At 51.8% G+C, this 14306-nt stretch overlaps 1 protein-coding gene across 1 annotated transcript in view; it reads right to left on the bottom strand.

Moving 5' to 3' along the window:
• Positions 1 to 5838: 5838 nt before the first annotated feature.
• Positions 5839 to 14306, bottom strand: part of LOC131927557 (ATPase MORC2A-like) — a gene marked incomplete at its 5' end in the record, with an annotated part of 11536 nt that continues 3068 nt past the window's right edge. Inside the window, one exon of the mRNA XM_059283264.1 lies at positions 5839 to 8622. Within this exon, the coding sequence (XP_059139247.1) occupies positions 8533 to 8622 (90 nt within the window). The remainder of the gene's footprint in view (positions 8623 to 14306) is intronic.

Here is a 14306-nt window from a genome sequence, read left to right as displayed (position 1 = left end):
AAAATCCCAGTTCAACTAATTGTGAATTGACAGAGTGGCGTCAAACCAAAATGAACATCATAGTCACGTGAACATCACCCGACACGCTTAGCCGTTTGATGTTTTAATCTGTCGCTACGTTCATTACTTTTTCTCCCGTATGAGCAAAATACAGCAGACAAATTTATGCGGTGCCATTTTGTCGTGGCCACTCGCTTGAGGTAATTATGGTCAACTAATAAGATGTGGGACTCGTAGAGCAAACTTTTGCAGGGGGGAGGGGCGGGCAAGGGTGGGGTATTTTTTAAACCGACCTCACGCTCGAGTTTGTGAATTCCCCTCCAAATTTGTGTGGCCGGGGGGACCGAGATATTAATGGAGGCCGAGATTGTGGCAAGTCAAGTCTTTAGGGGCACTAGCAGTGCCAAACTTCATTCCCCGCTTTTGATTGGTTTTCACGCTCACGTGATCCAACCAGGACTCTTCATACTTTGAAGGGGTGAAAGTTTTCAAATGGACTCATGTAAACTCCTCAACAGGAGAAGACTAAGAGAAAATAGCAAGGGGTAAGTGTTGGGCTAATGAGAATAGGAGTTGGGGATTATGGGCGTGGTAATATCCTGACACATGCAAAAAGTTCTACAGGAGTTTCTAGAAGATTAAGACATAATTGCACGCTAACCAGAATTCCCGAGCGAGTGGACAGTTACTTAAACAAACAGGCTTTTTTTTAAATTTATCTCTTCTTGAAGATCTGAGGACCACAGACTGGCAGTGGGGACCACAGAACTAGCCCACACCCCAGTCTGGCAGTGGGGACCACATAACTAGCCCACACCCCAGTCTGGCAGTGGGGACCACAGAACTAGCCCACACCCCAGACTGGCAGTGGGGACCACAGAACTAGCCCACACCCCAGACTGGCAGTGGGGACCACAGAACTAGCCCACACCCCAGGCTGACAGTGGGGACCACAGAACTAGCCCACACCCCAGACTGGCAGTGGGGACCACAGAACTAGCCCACACCCCAGACTGGCAGTGGGGACCACAGAACTAGCCCACACCCCAGGCTGGCAGTGGGGACCACAGAACTAGCCCACACCCCAGGCTGACAGTGGGGACCACAGAACTAGCCCACACCCCAGGCTGGCAGTGGGGACCACAGAACTAGCCCACACCCCAGACTGGCAGTGGGGACCACAGAACTAGCCCACACCCCAGACCACAGAACTAGCCCACACCCCAGACTGGCAGTGGGGACCACAGAACTAGCCCACACCCCAGACTGGCAGTGGGGACCACAGAACTAGCCCACACTCCAGGCTGGCAGTGGGGACCACAGAACTAGCCTACACCCCAGGCTGGCAGCCCACACCACAGAACTAGCCCACACCCCAGACTGGCAGTGGGGACCACAGAACTAGCCCACACCCCAGGCTGGCAGCCCACACCACAGAACTAGCCTACACCCCATGCTGGCAGTGGGGACCACAGAACTAGCCCACACCCCAGGCTAGCAGTGGGGACCACAGAACTAGCCCACACCCCAGGCTAGCAGTGGGGACCACAGAACTAGCCTACACCCCAGACTGGCAGCCCACACCACAGAACTAGCCCACACCCCAGACTGGCAGTGGGGACCACAGAACTAGCCTACACCCCAGACTGGCAGCCCACACCACAGAACTAGCCCACACCCCAGACTGGCAGTGGGGACCACAGAACTAGCCTACACCCCAGACCACAGAACTAGCCCACACCCCAGACTGGCAGTGGGGACCACAGAACTAGCCCACACCACAGGCTGGCAGTGGGGACCACAGAACTAGCCCACACTCCAGGCTGGCAGTGGGGACCACAGAACTAGCCTACACCCCAGACCACAGAACTAGCCCACACCCCAGACTGGCAGTGGGGACCACAGAACTAGCCCACACTCCAGGCTGGCAGTGGGGACCACAGAACTAGCCTACACCCCAGACTGGCAGCCCACACCACAGAACTAGCCCACACCCCAGACTGGCAGTGGGGACCACAGAACTAGCCTACACCCCAGACCACAGAACTAGCCCACACCCCAGACTGGCAGTGGGGACCACAGAACTAGCCTACACCCCAGACTGGTAGTGGGGACCACAGAACTAGCCTACACCCCAGTCTGGCAGTGGGGACCACAGAACTAGCCTACACCCCAGACTGGCAGTGGGGACCACAGAACTAGCCCACACCCCAGGCTGGCAGTGGGGACCACAGAACTAGCCCACACCCCAGACTGGCAGTGGGGACCACAGAACTAGCCCACACCCCAGGCTGGCAGCCCACACCACAGAACTAGCCTACACCCCAGGCTGGCAGTTGGGACCACAGAACTAGCCTACACCCCAGACTGGCAGTGGGGACCACAGAACTAGCCTACACCCCAGACTGGTAGTGGGGACCACAGAACTAGCCTACACCCCAGACTGGCAGTGGGGACCACAGAACTAGCCTACACCTCAGGCTGGTAGTGGGGACCACAGAACTAGCCTACACCCCATGCTGGCAGTGGGGACCACAGAACTAGCCCACACCCCAGACTGGCAGTGGGGACCACAGAACTAGCCTACACCCCATGCTGGCAGTTGGGACCACAGAACTAGCCCACACCCCAGGCTGGCAGTGGGGACCACACAACTAGCCCACACCCCAGGCTGGCAGTGGGGACCACAGAACTAGCCCACACCCCAGACTGGCAGTGGGGACCACAGAACTAGCCTACACCCCAGACTGGCAGCCCACACCACAGAACTAGCCCACACCCCAGACTGGCAGTGGGGACCACAGAACTAGCCTACACCCCAGACTGGCAGCCCACACCACAGAACTAGCCCACACCCCAGACTGGCAGTGGGGACCACAGAACTAGCCTACACCCCAGGCTGGCAGCCCAAACCACAGAACTAGCCCACACCCCAGGCTGGCAGTGGGGACCACAGAACTAGCCCACACCCCAGGCTGGCAGCCCACACCACAGAACTAGCCTACACCCCAGGCTGGCAGTTGGGACCACAGAACTAGCCTACACCCCAGACTGGCAGTGGGGACCACAGAACTAGCCTACACCCCAGACTGGTAGTGGGGACCACAGAACTAGCCTACACCCCAGACTGGCAGTGGGGACCACAGAACTAGCCTACACCCCAGGCTGGTAGTGGGGACCACAGAACTAGCCCACACCCCAGACTGGCAGTGGGGACCACAGAACTAGCCTACACCCCAGGCTGGCAGTGGGGACCACAGAACTAGCCTACACCCCAGGCTGGCAGCCCAAACCACAGAACTAGCCCACACCCCAGACTGGCAGTGGGGACCACAGAACTAGCCTACACCCCATGCTGGCAGTTGGGACCACAGAACTAGCCCACACCCCAGGCTGGCAGTGGGGACCACAGAACTAGCCCACACCCCAGACTGGCAGTGGGGACCACAGAACTAGCCTACACCCCAGACTGGCAGCCCACACCACAGAACTAGCCCACACCCCAGACTGGCAGTGGGGACCACAGAACTAGCCTACACCCCAGACCACAGAACTAGCCCACACCCCAGACTGGCAGTGGGGACCACAGAACTAGCCCACACCCCAGGCTGGCAGTGGGGACCACAGAACTAGCCTACACCCCAGACTGGCAGCCCACACCACAGAACTAGCCCACACCCCAGACTGGCAGTGGGGACCACAGAACTAGCCTACACCCCAGGCTGGCAGCCCACACCACAGAACTAGCCCACACCCCAGACTGGCAGTGGGGACCACAGAACTAGCCTACACCCCATGCTGGCAGTTGGGACCACAGAACTAGCCCACACCCCAGGCTGGCAGTGGGGACCACAGAACTAGCCCACACCCCAGGCTGGCAGCCCAAACCACAGAACTAGCCTACACCCCAGGCTGGCAGCCCAAACCACAGAACTAGCCCACACCCCAGGCTGGCAGCCCAAACCACAGAACTAGCCCACACCCCAGGCTGGCAGCCCAAACCACAGAACTAGCCCACACCCCAGACTGGCAGTGGGGACCACAGAACTAGCCTACACCCCAGGCTGGCAGCCCAAACCACAGAACTAGCCCACACCCCAGACTGGCAGTGGGGACCACAGAACTAGCCTACACCCCAGACTGGCAGCCCACACCACAGAACTAGCCCACACCCCAGACTGGCAGTGGGGACCACAGAACTAGCCTACACCCCAGACTGGCAGCCCACACCACAGAACTAGCCCACACCCCAGACTGGCAGTGGGGACCACAGAACTAGCCTACACCCCAGGCTGGCAGCCCAAACCACAGAACTAGCCCACACCCCAGGCTGGCAGTGGGGACCACAGAACTAGCCCACACCCCAGGCTGGCAGCCCACACCACAGAACTAGCCTACACCCCAGGCTGGCAGTTGGGACCACAGAACTAGCCTACACCCCAGACTGGCAGTGGGGACCACAGAACTAGCCTACACCCCAGACTGGTAGTGGGGACCACAGAACTAGCCTACACCCCAGACTGGCAGTGGGGACCACAGAACTAGCCTACACCCCAGGCTGGTAGTGGGGACCACAGAACTAGCCCACACCCCAGACTGGCAGTGGGGACCACAGAACTAGCCTACACCCCAGGCTGGCAGTGGGGACCACAGAACTAGCCTACACCCCAGGCTGGCAGCCCAAACCACAGAACTAGCCCACACCCCAGACTGGCAGTGGGGACCACAGAACTAGCCTACACCCCATGCTGGCAGTTGGGACCACAGAACTAGCCCACACCCCAGGCTGGCAGTGGGGACCACAGAACTAGCCTACACCCCAGACTGGCAGTGGGGACCACAGAACTAGCCCACACCCCAGACTGGCAGTGGGGACCACAGAACTAGCCCACACTGGCAGTGGGGACCCCAGAACTAGCCTACACTGGCAGTGGGGACCACAGAACTAGCCCACACCCCAGACTGGCAGTGGGGACCACAGAACTAGCCCACACCCCATGCTGGCAGTGGGGACCACAGAACTAGCCCACACTGGCAGTGGGGACCACAGAACTAGCCCACACTGGCAGTGGGGACCACAGAACTAGCCCACACCCCAGACTGGCAGTGGGGACCACAGAACTAGCCCACACCCCAGGCTGGCAGTGGGGACCACAGAACTAGCCCACACCCCAGACTGGCAGTGGGGACCACAGAACTAGCCTACACCCCAGACTGGCAGCCCACACCACAGAACTAGCCCACACCCCAGACTGGCAGTGGGGACCACAGAACTAGCCTACACCCCAGACCACAGAACTAGCCCACACCCCAGACTGGCAGTGGGGACCACAGAACTAGCCCACACCCCAGGCTGGCAGTGGGGACCACAGAACTAGCCTACACCCCAGACTGGCAGCCCACACCACAGAACTAGCCCACACCCCAGACTGGCAGTGGGGACCACAGAACTAGCCTACACCCCAGACTGGTAGTGGGGACCACAGAACTAGCCCACACCCCAGACTGGCAGTGGGGACCACAGAACTAGCCTACACCCCAGGCTGGCAGCCCACACCACAGAACTAGCCTACACCCCAGACTGGCAGTGGGGACCACAGAACTAGCCCACACCCCAGACTGGCAGTGGGGACCACAGAACTAGCCTACACCCCAGACTGGCAGTGGGGACCACAGAACTAGCCCACACCCCAGACCACAGAACTAGCCCACACCCCAGACTGGCAGTGGGGACCACAGAACTAGCCCACACCACAGGCTGGCAGTGGGGACCACAGAACTAGCCCACATCCCAGCCTTCCAGTAATTAACAAAAACAAAACAAAAAGCCAGTTGTTGATCATAATCAAAAGAAAATTTATTATCAACATTATGATTTCCTTTATACACATGATAAAAGCTAATACACAGAATATGACATAAACATGGTCTCTAGCCATGAAATTTTTTTCAAATAAAAGTTTTGTATATTAAAAAACATTGAATGAATAAACAGAGTTGTGCTTGCATCATTGGTGTGGTGCTGACATTCAGATCCTACTCTTACAACACATGGTAGTGCTGGCTGGACAATGACAGGTGTACAATAGACACAGGCTGTTGTACAACAAAAAAGGTGCTTGTGCTAGTTTCCTGGGCACAGCACATGTTGCACAAAAACCCATGACCTAACCTAGCCAGTGACCGGTCACATTCTAGCCTAGCCAGTGACCGGTCACATTCTAACCTAGCCAGTGACCGGTCACATTCTAACCTAGCCAGTGACCGGTCATGCTCTAACCTAGCCAGTGACCAGTCACATTCTAACCTAGCCAGTGACCGGTCACATTCTAACCTAGCCAGTGACCGGTCACATTCTAACCTAGCCAGTGACCGGTCACATTCTAACCTAGCCCGTGACCGGTCACATTCTAACCTAGCCAGTGACCGGTCACATTCTAACCTAGCCAGTGACCGGTCATGCTCTAACCTAGCCAGTGACCAGAGTCACAGGCTAACTCAGCAAGTCTCCACACAAGTGAGCTTCTGTACAATAATGATTTCATCAGGCAAACAGACAATGCTTAGGAAATATACAAGACACTTCTGATAGATTTTTACATTATCATTAAAGTAGATAGGGGGAAAGGGGTGTGAAGAAATAATTCCTAAAGCAACATCTGACCAGCTGTGACCAATGCCCAAAAATGAATGAACCTTCAGCCAATGCTCAGAGAGATAGCTGTCCAGATGTGACATATGAATGAACCTCCAGCCAATTCTCAGAGAGATGGCTGTCCAGATGTGACATATGAATGAACCTCCAGCCAATTCTCAGAGAGATGGCTGTCCAGATGTGACATATGAATGAACCTCCAGCCAATTCTCAGAGAGATGGCTGTCCAGATGTGACAAATGAATGAACCTTCAGCCAATTCTCAGAGAGATGGCTGTCCAGATGTGACAAATGAATGAACCTTCAGCCAATTCTCAGAGAGATGGCTGTCCAGATGTGACAAATGAATGAACCTTCAGCCAATTCTCAGAGAGATGGCTGTCCAGATGTGACAAATGAATGAACCTCCAGCCAATTCTCAGAGAGATGGCTGTCCAGATGTGACAAATGAATGAACCTTCAGCCAATTCTCAGAGAGATGGCTGTCCAGATGTGACAAATGAATGAACCTTCAGCCAATTCTCAGAGAGATGGCTGTCCAGATGTGACAAATGAATGAACCTCCAGCCAATTCTCAGAGAGATGGCTGTCCAGATGTGACAAATGAATGAACCTTCAGCCAATTCTCAGAGAGATGGCTGTCCAGATGTGACAAATGAATGAACCTTCAGCCAATTCTCAGAGAGATGGCTGTCCAGATGTGACAAATGAATGAACCTCCAGCCAATTCTCAGAGAGATGGCTGTCCAGATGTGACAAATGAATGAACCTTCAGCCAATTCTCAGAGAGATGGCTGTCCAGATGTGACAAATGAATGAACCTTCAGCCAATTCTTATAGAACAGCTTCAGCTGGTTGTCCAGCAGTGACAGCTTACAATCACAAAGCTGTTGCAGTTGGTTATCCAGCTTCAAGTGTGGGTACATTTACTAAATGCATTCTTTAGTGCCAATAGAACATCAAAACAAAAGGCGAAAAAAACACTTTAAAACTGACCAACAAAAAGCTACATAAAAAGTATTGACACATTAAAACCATGAGCAAATTTAAAAGTCAACAAGAAATGACCAGAAGTGACCCATATATTTTGGTCCAGGTTGTAGAGGTTCAAGCGATACAAGACTTGGTGGTGCAGCCAACAACAGACATAAAGGACACTCTAACCTAGGGTGGACACTGGCCGTGGGCTGGGTGGACACTAGCCTAGCCTAGCCTCCCTTACATTGAAAATCAAAAACTGGTCCACTAACACTAAGACATGAATGGGTAGATTCTAACATTAACATTTGGCCTAGTAGCTAGGTGTTGTAGCTCCACATATAAGGCAGTTCCTCTATTTGACATTCATCAAGGCACTAAACCTACAACTCTAGATAAGTGTCCCCACTACCAACCAATCAGGGCTGACCACTGCCATGACAATCAGGACTGACCACTGTCATGTCAATCAGGACTGACCACTGTCATGTCAATCAGGGCTGACCACTGTCATGTCAATCAGGGTTGACCACTGTCATGTCAATCAGGGCTGACCACTGCCATGTCAATCAGAGCTGACCACTGCCATGTTAATCAGGGCTGACCACTGTCATGTCAATCAGGGCTGACCACTGTCATGTCAATCAGGGCTGACCACTGCCATGTCAATCAGGGCTGACCACTGCCATGTCAATCAGGGCTGACCACTGCCATGTCAATCAGGGTTGGCCTGTATCTCCTCCAGCCTGGCCTGTCCAAACTTGTACACACTTGTTGTCTGACTTCATCATGTTTGGGATGTTGCTCACACACACATCATGCTGTCCAAACGCACCTGTGTTGTTTGGGGTGTTTTTAGCCTCATACACACACATCATGATGTTCTAAAATGTCTGAGTTTATGATGTTTGGGATGTTGCTTGCCTCACACAAGCTGCTAGAAGCTCATCCACTTGGTCACCTGACTCTTCTGGGTCGATGTCAAAATCCTAAAGAAAAACAAACACAACACCATTTTAATCAAACTTTTCAACCCTACTTTGACATAATTCAGAGTTTTTAAAATTTCAGTTGAAATAAAGATAGAAAACTACGGGCTAACAGCTAACAGTTAAAGCAACAAAACAGAAATTTTCCACTATCTGACTACGATTAGTCTAGTTAATACTTTTCTAACTGCCACTTTTTTATTAAAGTAATTTTTTGAGGTCTTTGTTGAATTATTTTTTAAAGCATACTAAGAGTAGACTTAATAGTGAGAGGTAAGTAAAATATGGCTGAATTGGTAAGTGGCTCCATAGTTCAAAATATCTGCAGGTATAATAGGATTGAGGCAGGTGGTGAACTAGACTAGAATGGAGGTATACTAGGATGGAGGTGTCAGACATACTAGGATGGAGGTGTCAGACATACTAGGATGGAGGTGTCAGACATACTAGGATGGAGGGGTGAGGCGTACTAGGATGGAGGTGTCAGACATACTAGGATGGAGGTGTCAGACATACTAGGATGGAGGTGTCAGACATACTAGGATGGAGGGGTGAGGCGTACTAGGATGGAGGTGTCAGACATACTAGGATGGAGGTGTCAGACATACTAGGATGGAGGTGTCAGACATACTAGGATAGAGGGGTGAGGCGTACTAGGATGGAGGTGTCAGACATACTAGGATGGAGGTGTCAGACATACTAGGATGGAGGTGTCAGACATACTAGGATGGAGGGGTGAGGCGTACTAGGATGGAGGTGTCAGACATACTAGGATGGAGGTGTCAGACATACTAGGATGGAGGTGTCAGACATACTAGGATGGAGGGGTGAGGCGTACTAGGATGGAGGTGTCAGACATACTAGGATGGAGGTGTCAGACATACTAGGATGGAGGTGTCAGACATACTAGGATGGAGGTGTCAGACATACTAGGATGGAGGGGTGAGGCGTACTAGGATGGAGGTGTCAGACATACTAGGATGGAGGTGTCAGACATACTAGGATGGAGGTGTCAGACATACTAGGATAGAGGGGTGAGGCGTACTAGGATGGAGGTGTCAGACATACTAGGATGGAGGTGTCAGACATACTAGGATGGAGGTGTCAGACATACTAGGATGGAGGGGTGAGGCGTACTAGGATGGAGGTGTCAGACATACTAGGATGGAGGTGTCAGACATACTAGGATGGAGGTGTCAGACATACTAGGATGGAGGTGTCAGACATACTAGGATGGAGGTGTCAGACATACTAGGATGGAGGTGTCAGACATACTAGGATGGAGGGGTGAGGCGTACTAGGATGGAGGTGTCAGACATACTAGGATGGAGGTGTCAGACATACTAGGATGGAGGGGTGAGGCGTACTAGGATGGAGGTGTCAGACATACTAGGATGGAGGTGTCAGACATACTAGGATGGAGGGGTGAGGCGTACTAGGATGGAGGTGTCAGACATACTAGGATGGAGGTGTCAGACATACTAGGATGGAGGTGTCAGACATACTAGGATGGAGGTGTCAGACATACTAGGATGGAGGTGTCAGACATACTAGGATAGAGGGGTGAGGCGTACTAGGATGGAGGTGTCAGACATACTAGGATGGAGGTGTCAGACATACTAGGATGGAGGGGTGAGGCGTACTAGGATGGAGGTGTCAGACATACTAGGATGGAGGGGTGAGGCGTACTAGGATGGAGGGGTGAGGCGTACTAGGATGGAGGTGTCAGACATACTAGGATGGAGGTGTCAGACATACTAGGATGGAGGTGTCAGACATACTAGGATGGAGGTGTCAGACATACTAGGATGGAGGGGTGAGGCGTACTAGGATGGAGGTGTCAGACATACTAGGATGGAGGTGTCAGACATACTAGGATGGAGGTGTCAGACATACTAGGATGGAGGTGTCAGACATACTAGGATGGAGGGGTGAGGCGTACTAGGATAGAGGGGTGAGGCGTACTAGGATGGAGGGGTGAGGCGTACTAGGATAGAGGGGTGAGGCGTACTAGGATAGAGGGGTGAGGCGTACTAGGATGGAGGCGGGGGACATACTAGGATAGAGGGGTGAGGCGTACTAGGATAGAGGGGTGAGGCGTACTAGGATAGAGGGGTGAGGCGTACTAGGATAGAGGGGTGAGGCGTACTAGGATAGAGGGGTGAGGCGTACTAGGATAGAGGGGTGAGGCGTACTAGGATGGAGGCGGGGGACATACTAGGATAGAGGGGTGAGGCGTACTAGGATGGAGGTGTCAGACATACTAGGATGGAGGTGTCAGACATACTAGGATGGAGGTGTCAGACATACTAGGATGGAGGTGTCAGACATACTAGGATGGAGGTGTCAGACATACTAGGATGGAGGGGTGAGGCGTACTAGGATGGAGGTGTCAGACATACTAGGATGGAGGTGTCAGACATACTAGGATGGAGGTGTCAGACATACTAGGATGGAGGGGTGAGGCGTACTAGGATGGAGGTGTCAGACATACTAGGATGGAGGTGTCAGACATACTAGGATGGAGGGGTGAGGCGTACTAGGATGGAGGTGTCAGACATACTAGGATGGAGGGGTGAGGCGTACTAGGATGGAGGTGTCAGACATACTAGGATGGAGGTGTCAGACATACTAGGATGGAGGGGTGAGGCGTACTAGGATGGAGGTGTCAGACGTACTAGGATGGAGGTGTCAGACGTACTAGGATGGAAGGGTGAGGCGTACTAGGATGGAGGCGGGGGACATACTAGGATAGAGGGGTGAGGCCTACTAGGATAGAGGGGTGAGGCCTACTAGGATAGAGGGGTGAGGCGTACTAGGATGGAGGTGTCAGACATACTAGGATGGAGGTGTCAGACATACTAGGATGGAGGGGTGAGGCGTACTAGGATGGAGGTGTCAGACATACTAGGATGGAGGTGTCAGACATACTAGGATGGAGGTGTCAGACATACTAGGATGGAGGTGTCAGACATACTAGGATGGAGGTGTCAGACATACTAGGATAGAGGGGTGAGGCGTACTAGGATGGAGGTGTCAGACATACTAGGATGGAGGTGTCAGACATACTAGGATGGAGGTGTCAGACATACTAGGATGGAGGGGTGAGGCGTACTAGGATGGAGGTGTCAGACATACTAGGATGGAGGTGTCAGACATACTAGGATGGAGGTGTCAGACATACTAGGATGGAGGTGTCAGACATACTAGGATGGAGGGGTGAGGCGTACTAGGATAGAGGGGTGAGGCGTACTAGGATGGAGGTGTCAGGCATACTAGGATGGAGGGGTGAGGCGTACTAGGATAGAGGGGTGAGGCGTACTAGGATAGAGGGGTGAGGCGTACTAGGATGGAGGCGGGGGACATACTAGGATAGAGGGGTGAGGCGTACTAGGATGGAGGTGTCAGACATACTAGGATGGAGGTGTCAGACATACTAGGATGGAGGTGTCAGACATACTAGGATGGAGGTGTCAGACATACTAGGATGGAGGTGTCAGACATACTAGGATGGAGGGGTGAGGCGTACTAGGATGGAGGTGTCAGACATACTAGGATGGAGGTGTCAGACATACTAGGATGGAGGTGTCAGACATACTAGGATGGAGGGGTGAGGCGTACTAGGATGGAGGTGTCAGACATACTAGGATGGAGGTGTCAGACATACTAGGATGGAGGGGTGAGGCGTACTAGGATGGAGGTGTCAGACGTACTAGGATGGAGGTGTCAGACGTACTAGGATGGAAGGGTGAGGCGTACTAGGATGGAGGCGGGGGACATACTAGGATAGAGGGGTGAGGCCTACTAGGATAGAGGGGTGAGGCCTACTAGGATAGAGGGGTGAGGCGTACTAGGATAGAGGGGTGAGGCGTACTAGGATGGAGGTGTCAGACGTACTAGGATGGAAGGGTGAGGCGTACTAGGATGGAGGCGGGGGACATACTAGGATAGAGGGGTGAGGCCTACTAGGATAGAGGGGTGAGGCCTACTAGGATAGAGGGGTGAGGCGTACTAGGATGGAGGTGTCAGGCATACTAGGATGGAAGGGTGAGGCGTACTAGGATGGAATATTGGTATACTGAAGGAACCAGCAATATAATGGGGATGTACAACAGAGTATATAGCTATGTTACAGGGACATGGTTCAGATGTAGTGTAGGGACATTGTACAGAGGTAGTGTGGGGATGTAGCACTGGTAGTGTGGGGACATGTTATAGAGGTAGTGTGGGGATATTGTACAGAGGTAGTGTGGGGATGCAGAACTGGTAGTGTGGGGACATTGTACAGAGGTAGTGTGGGGACGTGGTACAGAGGTAGTGTAGGGACATTGTACAGAGGTAGTGTAGGGACATTGTACAGAGGTAGTGTAGGGACATTGTACATAGGTAGTGTAGGGACATTGTACAGAGGTAGTGTAGGGACATTGTACAGAGGTAGTGTAGGGACATTGTACAGAGGTAGTGTAGGGACATTGTACATAGGTAGTGTAGGGACATTGTACAGAGGTAGTGTAGGGACATTGTACAGAGGTAGTGTGGGGACCTGGTACAGAGGTAGTGTGGGGATGTAGCACTGGTAGTGTGGGGATGTAGCACAGGTAGTGTGGGGATGTAGCACAGGTAGTGTGGGGACATTGTACAGAGGTAGTGTGGGGACATTGTACAGATGTAGTGTGGGGATGTAGCACTGGTAGTGTGGGGATGTAGCACAGGTAGTGTGGGGATGTAGCACAGGTAGTGTGGGGACATTGTACAGAGGTAGTGTAGGGACATTGTACAGAGGTAGTGTGGGGATGTAGCACTGGTAGTGTGGAGACATGTTATAGAGGTAGTGTGTGGACATAGTACAAATGTAGTGAGTGGACTTGACATGTAGCACAGTGGTGGATATGATGCCAAAAACCTCTTGGAGTGTCAAATGTGTGCACAAATACCATGTAATGGGTGTTTCCTACCAGGACAATTTTCTCCCAAGATAAACCACTTATTAGGTTAAAGACATCATTAGAAAACACTGGACTACATTTAATGTTAGGATACATTTATAAAATGTCATGTTAGTATATACTTAAAAATATTGGTTAGGATACATTTATAAATGTCATGGTAGTATATACTTAGAAAGATTGGTTAGGATACATGTTATGCATGTCATTTGCTACAATAAATGTTATACATGTCAAATAATAACTGTTCAGATTCATGTTATGTTGTCATCTGTTAGAATACATGTTAAACATCAAGGAAAGATACATAAGGTTTAGTAAGTTTATAATAGCACAGCTTTACTTGTGTTGTAGGGGCAATACAAATGGGGAATAAGTAAAATAAAAAACAATGAAAACAAAGTATAAAAAAATATCAAAATCTCAACAAAAAATGGCGTAAACTACTTGGCAACACAACAGGTTTTAAATCTAATAAGCTTAAAGTAGGGTACTGAGGTCATATTGTCCAACCAAGCAAAACGGTTGTCAGACAGCTGTAAGATGTGGACAACAGTCTGACATCATGCAGGTCAGCCTAAACTCATGCACATACAGACTCATGCACATACAGACTCATGCACATACAGACTCATGCATCATCATTGCTCAGACAAGGCATGCAGTTCAGCCAAATATAAAGCAAGTTTTCAATTATTTTTTTTAGCTTGAATCAATATTTTAAAATTTTTCAAGCCA

The sequence above is a fragment of the Physella acuta genome, unplaced genomic scaffold, assembly GCF_028476545.2.
Source record: "Physella acuta isolate Inbredline_101_S28 unplaced genomic scaffold, ASM2847654v3 ptg001418l, whole genome shotgun sequence".
NCBI classification, from domain to species: domain Eukaryota; kingdom Metazoa; phylum Mollusca; class Gastropoda; family Physidae; genus Physella; species Physella acuta.
Note: the sequence above shows the minus strand (reverse complement) of the source record. Positions and strands in the feature narration are given on the sequence as shown.